The sequence below is a fragment of the Coenobita brevimanus genome, chromosome 87 (assembly GCF_032717465.1).
Source record: "Coenobita brevimanus isolate Jiangsu-jjx chromosome 87, ASM3271746v2, whole genome shotgun sequence".
In the NCBI taxonomy this organism is placed as follows: Eukaryota; Metazoa; Arthropoda; class Malacostraca; order Decapoda; family Coenobitidae; genus Coenobita; species Coenobita brevimanus.
The window spans coordinates 5,327,829-5,346,220 of record NC_137040.1 but is presented as its reverse complement, the minus strand read 5'-3'; the positions used below and the strand labels follow the sequence as shown (position 1 = coordinate 5,346,220).

Sequence of the window (18,392 nt, the reverse complement as noted above, 5' to 3'; positions counted from 1 at the left end):
AGGCTTTCTGGCACCCTTTCCCAAGCCATGTATCCTGTTTATTGCACCTTGATATTCCCTTATATTTTGTTTTAACATTTTCCGTCTATATTTTGTAACACTCTTGGGATTAGACACGCCAAGTTGCCGCCTCATTTTTATATAAACAAAACTTCGCCTCAGGTTTGGATGTACCAGCCTCTTTTTAATTTTTCCCTTGATTCATGGTTTATTTATTTCAAAATGTTGACGTCATTTTTGTCCCGCACGTTCATGAGTGCCCATAAATCAAGACTGGCCGGCAACTCACTTGGGCACAACGCGCCGTTAACAACCTGTAAGTGATAAATATTAAACAGATAGATAGATAGACAAATAGACAGATAGATAGGAATGTGCTGATGGAAATGTTGAAACAGGTTTAACCAGGAATGCCAATGTGTCAAAGCACAGGCTCCAGAATGAGTGAGGGGTAGCTCCGAAAAACAGGAATAAGACGATCTCGAAAGTGTTAAAGTGCCACATGAAGAAATAAAGACATAAGGTGCTAAAAATAAACAAATAAGAGGTGCTAGGAAGCCACTTTATCCTACGAGAAAACGGCACCTGGACGTTTCGGCGCTTTTCTTGGTCGGCCTACCTTCAAAAATCATTAAAAAATAGAAAATAATTAATGGACAAGAATTTCACAGAAAAGAAAATAGTCCGTATGAAAACACAACGATGAAAAATACGTAAGTGATGAAGAAAAAGACGTCACGGAATCACCTAAAAATTGTAAACAAAAAACACTTCACTCGGGCTTCTTTACATGACGAGATGAAGTACACCTTGACGTTCTTTGGTATAGTGAAGATTAGCATTGCCCTGGCCATGTCTAAGCACATACACACACACACACACACACACACACACACACACACACACACACACACACACACACACACACACACACACACACACACACAATTAAAACCATGAGCAATTGTTAACATCAGTATACCATCTCGCCGTCTCTGATTAACTTTAGAGAGAGAGAGAGAGATATGCTTGCCGAAACTCGTAAATATCAGGTTTACTATTTAAGAGTGATTTACGTCTGGTTCAGTATAAACATGAGTGGTCAGATGTAAATATACCCAATTCACTTGTATAAACTAGTTCTACCCTGCTTCCACCATCGTTACTACTACAACCATCACCATTACAATTATCACCATCACAGTTTCCATCACCATCGCTGCCACCATCATTATCACCATTACAATCTCCACCACAATCTCCAACGCCGTCTGAACACCACTGATGCCAATACAATCACGGTCCAGTCACTGGTACCATAATAATCATAACCATATTTGTCATCGCTCTCATCTTCATCACCAATACAGCCAACGCCAGCACCACAGTCACCACCACAGCTATCATCATTATCATCTCAATTGCTATCATCACTGTCACCATACTCACCATCCCCACCACCACCACCACCATCGCCACAACCACAACTATCATCACCGGGATCCTCAAGCCACCTCGCCACATGACTAGATGATCTTGCCTCGATGCCCTCGCGAAGATCTGCTACCCGCCACTATCACCAAATCCCACCAGAGTGAAAGTTAGTCCTCTTCTACCGTCCCTTCTTCCATCGTCTTCGTCAAATTGCAGTAAATAATTTCTTTACATCGTCTCTACGCGTCAGAACCGAAATAAAGATCCTGACTGGAAAAAAAAAAAAAACTTATTAATCCTATAATCGATGTATGAGAAAAAAAACAAAACATACACACACTCAATGACAAGCGAAAGACTCACTCTAAGCAGCTGCCGCCCTCCTCACTGGCCCACCGCAGGACAAAACTCTCGTCGGTCACAGAGGAGAAGCGAGTGTTAGCACATTTTTCGTCTGCCGCTTTGGGGTTTCTTCTGATACACTTATTCGACACTGCAAAACTCGTCACTAATCATCATTATCATCTTGAAGCATGATATGATAGGCTGGCATCTCTTTTTCTTCACTTGAAACCCCCAAGGTGTAAAGGAATTTTGACCGCGACGATTACGCTCACCAGAAAGTATCCGAAAGTTGTAAGTACCATGCATTTTGAAATATATGACCTAAGAATCTGAAAACAGCTCTCACCTGCGCATATTTCAGTCGGTAATGGTTAGTACACCTTACAGAACTGCACCATTCACACGCCAGAGTAATGGCTTCAAAATGCGTCACTCCACGGTCAGGCACACTAACCATTTCGAGATAATAAACTGCAGCACTGTTCATTTTCGCATCCATCGTGTTCAGGTGTTTGGGATAGTAGTCTCTGGTGGAGATGTACATTCTCATCACTTTTTTTTTACCATCTTCATATCATCCTCTTACACCATCGTCATCGTCGCGTTTATCGCTTTTCTTTTCATCCTTTATTACACATTTTTTTCCACTATCTTCCCTTTCCATTTATATCAGTTTTATACTTTCCCGTCGACCATCTCCCGCTCTAATCAACATTACTTCTTTGCTTTCCTCTTCACCGTCTTGTCGCGGCAGATGTACTTCTCCACTTTCCACTCCGTCATCTTCATCTCGCATCAGCAACACTTTTCTTCCACCTTCTTTTCGTCAGTCTTCATTTCCATCACCTTACTCTCTTACCACTGTTCTTCTTCCACTTCGCTTTCCATTTCCATTCTTTCCATTTCTGCACTTTCCTTTCCACTTTTCATCTACCTTCCCTTCCATTTCTCTTTCCTTTCCACCATCCTCTTCTTTTCCCACCATCATCAGTTCACTTCCCTGCCATGATATTTCGCCCTGATCATCCGTCACTTCATGTTTTCCAGGTAACCAGCTTTGAATTCAATGCTTCAAATCTCAGGCTTTCCTTTTCTCCTTTATTTCTTGTATTTTACTCTGTTCTCTTTCTTTCTTTTTTGCCGTGGTTCTTTACTTCATGTTTTTTTTTTTTTTTTGCTCTACTGTCTTCAAGTAATTTTTTTTTATGTAGTTTCTTCCTTTGACTTTCATAAATTGCATTTTCATTTTTTCTCCACGTATCTCTTCTCTCCTCACCGCGCCTGCCGTTGTGTTTCCCTTCCCACCCCTTCCATTCACAGTAATAATAATAATAAAATCACTATCAAAATACCCTCAAAACACCGGGACAAAGTCAGAGGTTAGAGGGACGAAATAAGTTTAGTTTAGTATAATCACTCATGCTCTTCCTCCTTTTCTCCTTTCCGTTCCCTCTTCAAAAAAAGTAATTTTTAAAAAATCACAATAACCACTTCAAAACGCAGGGATAAAATCAGAAGTCAGAGGGACGAACTAAGCACTGAAAAAAAAGAAATAAAAAACAGAAGTCAGAGAAACGCTTCAAGTTCAGTCAGCCCCGCCCATAATGGAGGCTATACTGAAGGAGGCGAGGGAGGCGGAGGTGGAGGCGCCCAGATTGAGAGGTTCCTTCTGTGTCTGGGATCGAAACCGTCCCAGGAGGGTTGGAGGACTGGACGGGTTGCTGTCGTCATCGTCGTCCCCTAGTTCGTCCTCCTTGCCGAACCCGTCGTCCTCGTCGTCTTCGTCCTCGTCTACGTCGTCCTCGTCCTCGTCCTCGTCGAAGTCCACACCAGGAGGGCCTCCGTCTGTGCTCGGGAAGGGCGGGTCGATCTGAAAATAAAAAGAACGAAAAAGTTTGAGGTAAGATCAGTTGACAAGCCATCTCTATGTACAGTTGCGAAGAAGAATATTGCTCTGCTTTTTAGTCCAAAAATTTTGAACTCATAAAATATTCTGAAAACTCTCATTGGCTCCGAAGATCGCATTGCTGTGTTTAGAAAGTTACTGATCACTGTCTCATTATTTATGGTAATGCAGTGAACCGATATTTGTGCCCGTAAATGTACACTTGCGAGCAGTAGCCTTTACTCTGTCTTTCTGTTCCTACTGGCTGAAGGAGGGTCGTATCCAGTGTCTCACATCGAACGAAACCCTACTGGTGTTGGGTGTCCCATACTGTACAAGTGTCATGGCAGTCTAGTGTTGAAATGCCGAGGGATTTTGAGGGGAGGGGAGGGGTTGACCCACCTGATAAACTTACACTGGAAATAGATTATTCAAGAGGACCCACCGTGGAAGCAAAAGAGGTTCTTTCAAATCAGGTAGGCTTTTTACTACCATGAAGGTAATACTTCTTTCTTATATGTCATTCATGAAGCCATTAAAAACGCAGCCTTTAGTATTTTGACTTTGGAAATGATTACCTGAGCGTCGCAGTTTTGTCTCAACCTACTGTCGATGTTATCACACTGTGCGTACCACATGACAAAGATATGACAGTTACTACGATTCAGGGGAGGATCTGAAGGTGATATATACTTTTAACATAACGTTTAATTTAAAAAAAAACAAAAAGCAGTGATGTTTCAAATATTGCTTCCTAGACCTTAATGTATTCTAATATAACTTAGCCATCGCACATGGCCTCAAATTAGTCATTTTCTAAATTATTTCCTTCAGGGGGTTTACAGCACCCAGCCGTAAAGACTCGTTCCGTTCTATTGCTCCCCCTCCGACATTATCGAGTGTAATGACATCACCAAATACACTGCCTCATTTCGAACACTGTCGCCAACTGTTTCTCGTGCTGTCTGGCAAAGATCTGACTATCCATCTTAACCGGGGTGGGATTCTTCCCGACTAGCAACACTTCCCTGTCGTAAGTCGAATTTGTTTTTGCAGGAAGTGCAAGGCAAAGAATTATTCCAATTATTATCAAGATATATTGCTTTTAAAGGGAAGGACAGGAAATGCTAGTGCGCAGTTTTCCGATGCCTTTAGTACTTCAATCAAAAACAAATCATGGTTGGCAAAAGGGATTCAGTGAAAAATATGTTTGAGAATCCTACCCCAGGTCTTCATTCGGTGTGAAATCCTGGCTGCGACTTGCCTCCAGCTGGGGGTATGATTAAAGGGAAGGCCGAAACAATGGCAAGTAAATGTGCAGTCGATCAAAAATGCATTAAGCAGGAGTCCGATAATATGCGAAGTGATCAGTATAGTCTTTGAAAACCCAAGACCAATCTGGTATCATGTAAATATACATATAAATAGCAGTATCGATTATACAGTCCCATAACTGAGAGATGTATCACTGACACGAAAACAAGATTACCAATGTAGGGTAAAAACATCGAGGATTTTCCAACAACCATCTGTGGAATCACACTGCTTCAGGGAAAATGTGCACCGATAATTTTTTTTTTCTACAATACAGCGTATAGTTATATTTACATTCTATTATTGCCCATTATTTACCATGATGCCGTTCTCATTATATCTTTTAAACTCTAGACGGTGTTATTTAGCTTAGAAGAGACCCATCATAAAGGAGGAGTTAATGAAGGCTTTATCTAACCCTTGTAGTTTCAAAGGTCTCTCCCAAGTTGAATAAAATCCTCTGGTGACAACGAGACTACAAGATAAAAGGCGTCATCGTGGCAAAATTATTAGGCATTTTCTATGTTCAGTAATTCATGAAGAAGCGAGAAAAGAGTCGTTCCTTAATGTAAAAATGGGGATGTATACTGTAAACAAAATGAACGGATCTTACTATATGTGAAAATGCTACTAGAATGTTTTCCTCAAAATCTTCCTATCCAACGTTAGTTATATATCTCTAGCTTCATTCATACTTAAGGTGATCCCCGAACTCAATCTACACTCGTTTGGTAAATTTTTGGAGTTACACCCAACTATCAGACCCTGAAACTGATATGCTCATTACGAGTACTATACTTTGGCAATTCTAAGCATCTCTTCTATAAGCATCTGTCGCACATGCTTTTTTACTTGCATAGTTAACAAGGAGGGGGGAGAGGGAACTTCTGCAACGACCAATCTCCGTCTTTTATTGCATCTAGGTTAAAATGACCCTACTTAACCTAACCTAATATAGCCTAACCTTACACAACCCAACTCAATCTAACCTAAACTAACCTAACCTAAACTAACCTAATCTGAACTGATCTAACTTTAACGTAGGTGCTATAACGACCGGAGAAACGAGCTGGACAGCTCCCCACACTTCTTATTTACTGGGTACTAAAAAGTGCGGTTACGACGGATGTGTATAGAAGAGACATTACAAACTGACAAACAGATAGACAGATGGGAATACATAGCCTTTTCCCAGAGTGAGTATAGAACGAAGTTAATCACCGATATATATATTTAAGAGAAAAAAAATGGGAGAAATGGAGTTCCCCCGAGCTAAGCACTGTATTGGACTATATAGCCCCGCTAGGGTTACAGGAGCGAGCTACCACTCCCGGCACGGCAGCCCGGGCGAGGCTCGAACTCGCAATCCCCCGATTACGAGTCCGGCGCGCTACCACTGTGCTACCGCGCCCCCCTATATATTTAAGAGAATGTTTGTCTGTCTCTCTGTCCTCTATGGAAATCAAGGGGGATGTCGAAAGAACTCTCTAAAAAGCTCCAACAGGTGTAACTTTTTTACATCGAACGTAAGTGTGTACATCACAGTTGCTAAAGTGGCGCGCCTGGTCGCCAAGATTAGAACTAATCAAAAGCATTTTTTTATATATATAACGGAACAGAGGAAGAGAAAAGAAATGAATAAAAAAATATTCCTACTGGTGTCCTCAAGTCATAAAAAAAAATTGTAACAGTCGGACTTGAACAACTGTAGGTTGAAGTTTGGGGGCAAACAATTCCTGGGAAGCGAGTTCCAAAGAGATGCAGTTCGGGATATAAAAGATTTCTGAGAGGCGGAAGTTCTGCAATATGACAGTGGGACATTCCAGTCATGAGCGCTACAAGATGCCCGTGTAGCACAGGGGAAGGCATGGAGAGGTGGCACAGTTGATGCAACTTCGTCTGAGCATTTGCCATAAAACTATCTGTAAAAATGCAAGGGAGGCAACATTCCTTCTTACCTGTAGGGGAGGTAGTTTATTTATAATAGCAGGGTTATTAATAATTCTAACAGCGCTGTTCTGAATTTTGTCTAGTTGTTTTAGTACAACCTCTCCACATCCATTCCACAAGGGTGAACAGTATTCCAGCTGAGAGCGCACATGGCTCTTATAAACTACAGGAAACTGCTCGTCAGTGAAGAAGCTTACAAATTCTGTACAATAATCCGAGTTTCTCTGAGGCGGTTTTAGCAAGTGACATGATATGATAGGTCCAACTGAGAGCACTGTTAATTGAAACAACGAGAATTTCAACACTTTTGGAGAAAAGAATATTGGTAGTATCGAAGGTCATATAAGAATCTGGCAATATCTATCTATTAGTAAATTGTATATATTTGGTCAACATGGTGGAAATGTGGTGGCCAGTTACTGCAGTTTTTTTTTTCTTTTTTTTTTTTTACTTATACAACCATATCACTATTGGCTACAATGGGTTGGATGGGTGGACAGAGTGATGGGGTGGGCAGAGCGGGTGGGGTGGGTGGGCAAGGTTTGTGTGTGGGTGGGTAGTAGGAAGATAGGTCCATGGTAGGAATATGTCCATGGGGAATATGCCTGGGGAAATGGATACAGGTTCACTGGGTAAAGTGGGATCCCGGGGGTCTTCTCCCACAGGAGGAGTGGCCATGCAGGGTATGCAATGCTGGTATGCACGATCATAGGGTTTTACCTGGGCAACGCCGAGTACCTCCTCTAGTAAAAAATAAATGCAGAGGAGTGCTCAGCATGCGTGACGGCGATGGGTTTCCTTACCAGTAATATAAATAATCCGGCTTGGTATTACGATGAATTGTGGAAAACAGTGAATATTGGTTAGTAAAGCACGACAAGAGAGAAAATTATAAACCAAAATTATATAATATTCTTCGCCCACGTGTACATACCCACTTCAGTAACTCATGCAATTACTAAAGCGCCTAACGATGGGATTGAACATAAAGCTGATATAATTTTTTCTGCGTGCATGTAAAATAACTCCATCGGAAGTTAGACTATTAAAAGCGATAATTCACTTATAGAGTCTACATGCACCTGTACGTCAGATAGTGTTTGTTTATGTATCAGTCCACATTAAAATCCAATGCAGGATTGGTCCTTCTCCAGAGAGTAATAGTGACAGAAAGAGTTAACCATCACCCATGCTGGCGAAGTACGAATGGGGAATAGGTGTCGATAGAAAGAGAGACGCAAGTGAAAGTGGAAGTGTTGCTTTGGCTATGTTTACGTGTCAGAGTGGCGCTGACGCGGAGCCTACACGTGGTGGCGCTGTGTGCCCTGCGTGGAGCAGCTGCGGCTTCAGCCCGGGAGCCAAACCTCCCCATATTTCCCTGTACCACGCCGTGGAAAAGACCCTGGTCCGACCATCGTAAGGGTCTGGTTACCATATGGGAGGCCGGTTCCCTACACGATGGCCGGTTCCCTACTGCACTGTATCTGTAGGACGGCCCCACAAAAGCAGTTGCTTTTATGTGGTAGACTGGTTTGCTTGACCAGTCCGACCGGGGTTAAGCAACAACAAAGACAACAACAGCAGCAACAACAACAAGAGCCTGTCAGAGTGTATAATTCCTCGGTGGAATCAGGAGTGGGAACCAGAAATGTGTAAAACCAAGACTGATAGGCAGAACTGCATATCATTACGACCCACCTTGGACCTTTTCCCAGCTCTTGCCGCGTCTTCCTCGTCACTGCTGATGTAGGTTCGACTGGTAGTGCCTCCTGTGGATCCCTCCTTCTCACCATCATCCTCCCCAGTCAGTCCCGAAGAGGGACCAGGTGGGGAGAGGGGAAGGTGGCGGCGGTGATGAGAGGCGGCGGCTGCGGCTGCGGCGGCGGCAGCGGCGGCAGCAGCGGCGGCGGGAGAAGCTAAATCCAACCCTAGCAAGGTGGAGTCGGAGGATGATGCGGGGAGGGCGGGCAGGTCGAGGTCAAGGGGCGAGGTGAGGTTGTGGGTGAGGGCGTGGCGCCGCAGGTCACAGTTGCGACGGAACACCTGCAGAAAGGATTCATGCACCATATTATTTATTGATTTATTCACTGATTTTTATTTCGATGAACAAATCTTGATGTCACTTGATTATTGTCCGGAAGAATGTCACCTGGGTATACTTTTTATTTAATTATATTTTTGCGTAATATTCTTCACACCATACTAAGCTAAGGAAGAGTAATGATGATAAGGCGAAGATGATGATAATGATGATCTTTATTTTATTAAACTTGGATATTCATTGTTGTTTGGTAGTTGTATGGGTGGATATAAAAGAATAATAAAAAAAAAAAAAAGGAATCTTACACACAACTCAGGTTACCGTGGGATGGAAAAACTTAGATTTATGCCTATCGAATGCATGATGGCCATTACAACAGAGAATCCATTTTTGCCCAGTCACAACCTTTCCTTAAAGTCTAGAACCTAAGACACACACACACACACACACACACACACACACACAATCAACTCACAAACCGACATATCAAAGTATATACACACACACACACACACACACAATCAACACACAAACCGACATATCAAAGTATACACACACACACACACACACACACACACATGCAGAGGACACTCATAGATGATCAGAGATATTACGAGCCTGACTCAAGCCTCTAAAAATACAGATAGGTAAGAACAATTAGGTAAGAACACACACACACACACACACACACACACACACACACACACACACACACACACACACACACACACACACACACACACACACACACACACACACACACACAGCAACCATATTAGGGCAGTCAGACCCCCGCCTATACCACACCGCCCCGCCCCTCACCTCCACCACTGTCTGCACACCATCCTTTCTGACCTTCGCTATCTACCACCTTCTATCATTATTCGGCTCCATTACACAGCTATAATCTATCACCATTGTTGTATGACCTTCTAACTCACCACCTCTAACTTTCCTACCACTCTCAAGCAAATAAACAGAATGATTCACTTAATATCATCACTACCCTATCTTTCGCATTATATCATTGTTTATCACCATCCAATACTGCCAACATTATTAACATCATTTGGGCATCTCAGAAAAATAAACTAAATAAATCACTCCATACTGTCACCATTCTGAGCTTTATGCCACTATTTGTCACTGTTCATCACCAGTGCACGAATATAATCTATCAGCATTAATATCTAAACTCTAAAGTAATACTCTTATCGTATTCACCATCCCCCTAACACAAACAAAATGAGACACTCTATCACTCTCCTAAGCAATATTCCACTATCATTGTTAACTACAAGTGGGAGAATAATCTAACAGTACTAACATTGCTGATATAATAATTGCCTATTTACAGTCTACTAACGATAACAAAAAAAAATCAAGTCACTAATTAGCATCTAGCGTTATTACTCCTCAACAACGCACGGGAACATAGCCAAATTTGCTATGACTGGAGAACATAATCCTTTCTCTTATATATTCAGTAACATTTAGAATCAGCAAAAGGAATCATTCCAAAAGACTACCTTCTGCTGTCATCCACAATGTATCATGATTTATCATCACACGAGAATAAAACAGTACCAACATAACTATCTAACATAATATTTTCTTTAATAAACAAATCAGCAAAATGAATCACTCTAACATTGCCTGGCGCTGACACTATTCATTATTTCCTCCCTAACGAGCAAGAAAGATTTAACATCACCGACGTTGCAATCTATCATCATATCGCTGATGCATAATATTCGCCATCTCTTTAACCTGAACAACACCCTGGAACACTAACCTTCGCTGTCTAATACTGTTTTTCATTAATCACCGTATGAACACTAAAACAACCTCTGCTCTGATATAATTTTTCCAAACGTAAATATTCACACTACCTATAACTATTTATCAACACGGGAATATAATCAGACACTACCAGTAATATCTAGACTTCCTAAGACTAACAATTCCTGCCAACGTAAAATGTGCGTTGTGTAATATCCTTTATGCATTATATTCACTATTTCTTTACCCTCTCAAAGACAACAGAAACCTTACTTTTTTTAAATCTACGCCTGATCGTTTTACTCTGATGCCAGGTTTAATTCAGCTTAGGAGTGCTCTGCCGTCGTCTGAAAATTTAAAGTCATTGATAACCCTCCAAAGAAGGTAAGAATCATACCCACCATACGATTTTCTTTAACTTAGAAGCGTCCCCTCGTCATATAAGAGTTTTTAAAAAGTAAGCAAAATGTCCTGTGCTATCTAAGGCTGTCTAGTATAATCTTATCTCTCAAATGGCACCTAATACGTTCATCGTTAGTTAATAACCGCCCTAAAAATAATACTCTCGTTATTCACTATTATCGCTTTTCCGTGTAATCGTACTTAAGCTTCGGAATTTGATTCGTACTCCAACGTTTAGTGCGAATCTTATGCTCTGTCTTACACTGACTAGTTTTTGTTGACTAGTTTTTTATTACATGTGAAGATACCCAGTCGCCTAGCATCCGTATAACTTACTTACCCAACACCTAGAAACCTGGAAGTGCTGTTATGTGTAATACTATTATTCCAGTTCTGTCACTGACTCCATTTATTTCTGTCCAGTATTAACATTGTAAATTATTGCTTTCAGTAACTGCTTCACTATAGCGAATGATCTCGTCGATTAGTGGAAGAACAAAATAATTATCTCATACTGCGACTTATTACAAATTCGAAACCCATAAATCCTTAAAACCCTTACCAATCATTAAATTACGAGGAGTTACCCCTGAGCTGAATGGAATCGTCTGGACCGATATTAAATTTTAAAATGGTTAAGTTTCCCACGTCCTGGAAGAGCTAATTTCCCCCTGAGTCTGAAGCCTCCCTCACCCAAGAACAATTTGACAGGCCAGTCTAACGCAGCAAGCCAAACAAGTTATCAAACTAGTCATTATGCCGTTTGAGTCATGCCTGCCAACGTATCGGTTCACCTCCCCTACATTATATCCCTGCCAAGCTCTTTCCTTACCGAGAACCCACCAGATATTGCCAAAATACAATTCGTAACATGCAAATTGCCGCACGGTCGATGAAGCCTTGTGCCCGGTCCTATTTTAGTCAGTGAGGTATGGTTGGGGAATTTTTGTTGGTGTCTTCTCTCGCCGCCAGATGGGGTGTGGAGTCAAGTAGTGTCGTCTGCACTGTGTTCTGTTTATTTTTTTTTTTATTTGTGTGTGTGTGTGTGTGTGTGTGTGTGTGTGTGTGTGTGTGTGTGCTTCCCCCCCTCCTACCTTTCATCGACGACTGTTTGTTGATATTTATAAGATGAAAATAATATATGTAAAGGAAAAAGTAAGAGTTCAAAATGTTAAAATTAGAAAAGTTAACTCCTTTCATCAGAAGACATATAGTATTTATTTCTTGCTACCACTAGACACTTTTATTCAACTTTAAGACTGACCTCTATTGCTGAAGCGAGTGTTTAAGGCTGTATACGTAACCCCCTCCAGTACGAAAGTCAACTCTCAAGCCGTCTGGTTATGGCAAGAATAAAAGAAGAAAATACGTCAAGGAACTGAAGGGGTAAATCGTATAACCACCAGGACTCCACAGTGTGGAACTCAATAGAGAGGAAGAGGTGTGCATTTATCCCGTCTACCTTGCGTTGTGATCTCTGGGATTTCTTTTGTTACTGTGAACTTTATCGATGAATGTTGATACTATACGACACTGAAAAATTGCTGAGTGAAAGTGATGTGGAAAGAAGTAAATGGTTTGTTACTTTGGGATCAAGGCACACAAAATTATCTGATTGCCAGGGTCCTCTCAGTGCCGTCTACATAATTATATTCTGCAAATCTCGTGTTTTCTAAGTTCTTAATAGTGCACAGTTAGGCGTTTCTATTAACTGTTGATAATAAAGACACTGAAAGTTTGTGGTGTGATAATATTGCAGAAAGTGCTAATATTTTAGTGAATTAGGAGTCAAGCCAAACAAAATCCTATCATTGCTAAGAACTTTGAGCGTCGTCTGCATTTTTTTATTTAGCGTGAGTCGTACCGTTCTGAGTTCTTAATAATGCTTTGTTGTGAAGGATATCAATCAGTGCCATCGACTTTACGAGACTGATGTGGTTATATGAAACAACAAAACAATTAATTTATTGATTGTTAGTTGATCTCACTGTGTCGTGTGTACTGGTTTGAATTTCATCGTGTGCGACACTTCGAAACAGCGCGCACGCATGTTTGTTTATTTATTTATTTATTTTTGTAATTTATAAACGAGTGCTGATAATTATTACATGGAAAAAAATTTGGAGTGATCGGGATTATACGTTTAATTAGTACTTGTTAAAGCTCTTACTGTCACGAATTCACTTTGTGTCGTCTACGTATTATATTTTGTTTATACCGTGTTTTAAACCTACACACGGCAGGGCTGTTGTATTGCTTGGTGTGTGTGTGTGTGTGTGTGTGTGTGTGTGTGTGTGTGTGTGTGTGTGTGTGTGTGTGTGTGTGTGTGTGTGCAACAGCATAACTAAAACAGGTTTGACAATAAATTTGAGCCAAACATGGTGGAAGTGTACAAGGTCAGCCAGGGGACTTACCTATTGTTACTGAGAACTATAGGTCCAAGGACAAGGGCAAAGAACAAGATCAGCTCAGCCTTAATTTGATTTAAACGAAATTTGGTGGAAAACTTGAGAGTCAGGCAGTGATCAAGCAATTCAGTTTTGAGAACAATCGGTCAAAGGTCAGGCTCACAGGACAGGGTCAGCGGCTCGACCTTATAGCTCAGACCCTTCATTCGAGTTCGACCAAAAAGGGATGATTTATGGCATCCCACGAATGGAGTGATTAGATTTTGAGAACAGATAAAAAGTTTAAGGTCACAGGGCAAGGTTTTCATACGAATTACACCAAACTTGGTTAAAGGGTTCAGGGTCAGGCAAGGGAGAAATAATTAGATCTTAACAACAATCGGTTGAAGATAAGCCACAGAGCTAGGTCACAGGTTTGGCCCTTAGATGCTGTGAGCACTTGTTCCGCTCTCTAAGTGTTCCGTGTTTATTTTGTTAACATTGCGTTGTTGGGGATCGTACCACTTATAGTTGATGTTAGCATAAGGATTAAAACATGTTCAGTGGTAATGATATAAAAATATGATAATTTGTAGAGCAAAAAATTTGTAATTAATTAGCAGTACATCGCTGTTTTGGGGAACCACAATAAACAACTCTGAAAGTCGTTTGCAGTGACAGCATGGAACAATCTTACAGAAAATGTAAGGGCGTCAGATTTGAATGCAGACTGCTGAAATCAGTTACGGTAACTATAAAGTCAAGTTGTTGACTGGCGTCACCACAACACATCGCGAGTGGATTCTGTACTGTGGAACACTTATGATGCTGATCTGGGAACCCTCTCCAAGGAATTCCAGGTGTACGTACGTATTGTTTATCTTATGTTTTGGTCATCTGAGGTCATATCTTCAGTATAAGAAAATCTTTCATGTTTTGTTCTTACTACCTCCAGACAGTTTTATTCAGCTTAGGAGAGACTTTTCATGCTGGAGGAGAAGCAGACTTCCTTCAATTACTCCGTCAATACAGAAGGTCTAAGCTATGTTAAATGAAATCGTCTGGAGGTAACGAGAACAAGGTAAAAAATACAGTACGTCATTGCACAAAAGGAGCTAATAGCGTATTGCTCTTAGTTGTTTCGAGGAATATTTTAACTCAGGGATTTCAAGATGTGGAGTGATGTGTAACAGTAAAACGCATTTATTTCATCAGGATTATTTAATCATTTCATTGCCAGGATTCTTCTCATTGTTATCTGCGTTTTTATTTTTTATCCCCAGATTTAGGCTCTTAATCCTGTCTGTCTGTATGTATGTCTGTTTACAGCCAGACACCTGAATCCCTTAATGGGTGATCACAGATAAATCGTCTCCATGTTGCCCTGTCCTCTGCCGCTTGGCTGCCCTCTCTCCAACTCACACACCCATCTCTCATAATTATATCTCTCCATTTCATCCCTCCATCTCAGAGTCAGTCTCTCCCTTCCCTATCTCCCCTTACGTCTCACTCCATGCACTCTTCTAGTAGCTTAATCTATCATTCTCCATCATCTCTACTGTACTGTTGAAAATTTTATCAAAAAGTGTTTATAATCACACTGAAGGATTATGGAGTGATGCGTTAGGAGACTAAACATTTAAATAATTACAAGTACTTAATCCCTTGATTGTCATATATTCTCTTTATGATCATATATATACCGGTAATGTTCCTTTCGTGTTCTTCTGAGTTCTTGATATTCTTCTTTGATTCCTTCATTTATTAGGCTACTAGATGGAAGCAAATAATCTTTAGTGAAGTGTGAAAGAATCTAAAGTTTAATTACGATTACCGGTACTCAGGTTTTTATTGTTAGGCAGTTTCCTCGTGTCCTCTGCTTATATTTATTGTGGGTCGTGTTTTCGGTGTTCGTTATGGCTTGTCGTTGTGAAATTTATCGAGTGTTGATGGCTACGAATCTGAAAATTAGCCGAGAGTTGTGTGAGAATATTTTTATTGAGCCACAAGTGCTTACTCCTTTAATTGCTAGGTGTTTTCCTTATCAAAGTCATATGATGCCAGCTTCAATATAATACCTTTGTGCGTCGATAGCAATTAAAGGGTTACGTATTAGACGCGGACCAAGTAGGTGTGTGTGTGTGTGTGTGTGTGTGTGTGTGTGTGTGTGTGTGTGTGTGTGTGTGTGTGTGTGTGTGTGTGTGTGTGTGTGTGTGTGTGTGTGTGTGTGTGTGTGTGTGTGTGTGTGTGTGTGTGTGTGTGTGTGTGTGTGTGTGTGTGTGTGTGTCATTAGCTGGGACCGGTATAGCCTACGTGTGTGACTCAAGAATCATTACCCTCCCACTCTTCTTACCTATGTTCATTAGCCTCTTCAACCCAAGGACATTCTCTCTCTCTCTCTCTCTCTCTCTCTCTCTCTCTCTCTCTCTCTCTCTCTCTCTCTCTCTCTCTCTCTCTCTCTCTCTCTCTCAACCAGGAGCATCCATTTACAGAAATTGGTTTTAGTTTTAACTTTGTTATTGTTACGGACATTCTGGGGGGCCACCTATAGTATTATCTGCGTTTACCTTCAGCCTTTAGGTTTCACAGAGTTGCCTGTTGTGGCGAGAGGCTGCAGAGCTTGTGTTGCTTGTTTATCACCTTTAACATATCTTTTCCTTTTTCCTACCCAACTATCTCCTCTTCTCTCTCTATGCTTAACCTTGCATCTTATTTATTTTATCTCCGCTCACCTTATCGCACTGTGGACATGTATATGGCTTGATGTCAGTGTGTGTGAGAAGGTGTGTCTTGAGGTTGCTGCGCTGGTTGAAACTTCTGCCGCAGGTGGAGCACTTGTGTGGGGACTCCTCCATGTGTAGGATGCGGTGGACGGCCAGGGTGCGGCTCTGGCAGAATCCCTTGCCACAGTCAGTACACTTGAACGGCTTCTCTTTGCTGTGGATGTACCTGAGGAAGAGGCCAAAGAAGAAATGTGGCTTAAAATGTGTCTCTAATAAAAGGAAAGTGAAAGATAGTTATAAAAATGAAAGTACGGTAATTACTGGATATTATTTTGCTGTTAGAATTCTTGACAGAACTGAAGAGTGTCTCTTAGGTGTCGGTCAGCTTGACAAAAATTAATGCCCATAAGTGCCCCTAATGTAGAAGTCAAAGTGTACGTTTGATTTAGTTTTTAAAAATCAATATAATGCCAACTTCACTTTTCCAGAGGATCTACAGTGTTCTTTTATTGGCTCGACTGTATGGCACACAGAGGATGCACAACACCCTAACAAAACAGGGTCCGATTTTGTGAGGGAATGAATGCCATGGTTTTTGGTTAGGAGAGCATATACCGGTAAGACGAATGCAGTGTAAAAATGGAGGGGTTGTACTATAGCGGTAGCCCTCATGTTATAACTTAAAAAAAAAAACGTTTGGTCACGGACTTTGCGTGTGACGGCTGACTTAATAGCAGAGGAAATGTTTTATGGTATACAGTATTTTTTTTTAAGTACAGGTCTGACATTTTAATGAGGCGATGGCGGGTAAAATTAATTCTTTGACCACAAGAACAATGAGATGAACAAAATCGTTTGGTGTTAACTAAATAACATAGCTTAATATATCTTTGGCAGGTAATGGATCAATGGAAATAACTTATTTTTCTACTTAGTGACTTTGGTTTGCCTAGGCTTAATCAGAATGTTTGGTGACATCCTGAATAAATGACTGAGTGGCTGCGACAACAAAATAGTTAATACTTGATTCTCTGTTGCTGCCACCGCCAAAGGGTTTTATACAGTTAAAGAATTATTCCTCGTAGGAGATAAGTTAATGTGATCGTAGTTATCAGGTAAAGATGTATGATGTTGTCATGTAGCTTAAGGAATATATACTGTACACAGAAAGATTCAGAGGCATACTGAAAAGTCTGCATAAAGTCAATGAAATAAACAGACAAGAAGAGGTGTCATCATTATCAGTTCAGGCAGTGTAGATGCAGACTCAATAATCATGATAAGAACACGTATAAGAACAGGTTTTATAATTATGTCGTTACTGAATACCTGTGCAAAAAAAAAAAAAAAAATCAGGAGTGTTGAAGAATTCATGGCACCTAGATGTGAGGAGATGCAAAGGAACACTGAAGAATTTTGGAGAATTTTATAGAATAATGTAACAAGGTGCTAAATTTTGTTACAGCCGTTTAGGTGGCTATGATAATCTTTGCAATCAAAACTGTGGAAAAGGCTTAAGTAGTCATTAATTGTGATGAATCTAAGCCTCCTAAGTACGAAACGTCATCCCATAGCAAGATGAAATTATCTGGCAGAGGCAGGAACAGGGTAAAAAAAAAAAAATGCCCTCGTTACTTATAAGTTAAATGAGTTACAAGTCACATAAAAATCACCACGAAAGCATGATATACATGAAAATCAGCGTCCGTATCAACATCGTTTACTGGATGAAGTAACCTGGTAGGAGCATTAGTAAAATCAAGAAGACATCATTGTAGTGAATGGGTTAAATGAGATGCACAACACTTAAAAATCGCTGTGAAAGCATGAAAGATAAGAACATCAGCGTCCGTATCAGTTGTGTATTCATTGGATGGGCAGGTGGCGGGGTCGATTCATACCGATTCATTAGTTCGAAGCATCAGTGTCAGAATAGTCATCAAGCACCTGGACGCACCTGTACTACTGAAAAAGTTCTGTCGATTGATCTCATGATGCTGTAGATATATATTTAAGCTCGTTCTTGGGCCGGTCAGAGTCGTGCATAAAGTCTGTTGACTTATTGTCCATCTTCGCCCAGCAGTGCAGTTAGAGACTTGGATGGAACTGACTAATGCGGGTCGTATTCT

At 40.8% G+C, this 18,392-nt stretch overlaps 1 protein-coding gene across 1 annotated transcript in view; it reads right to left on the bottom strand.

Annotated features, from left to right (window-relative positions):
• Nucleotides 1-3,364: 3,364 nt before the first annotated feature.
• Nucleotides 3,365-18,392, bottom strand: part of LOC145410931 (uncharacterized) — a 61,626-nt gene continuing 46,598 nt past the window's right edge. Inside the window, exons 2-4 of the mRNA XM_080280974.1 lie at nucleotides 16,273-16,489; nucleotides 8,627-8,971; nucleotides 3,365-3,649 (exon numbers count right to left, since the gene is read on the bottom strand). Of these exons, the coding sequence (XP_080137100.1) occupies nucleotides 3,365-3,649; nucleotides 8,627-8,971; nucleotides 16,273-16,489 (847 nt within the window). The remainder of the gene's footprint in view (nucleotides 3,650-8,626; nucleotides 8,972-16,272; nucleotides 16,490-18,392) is intronic.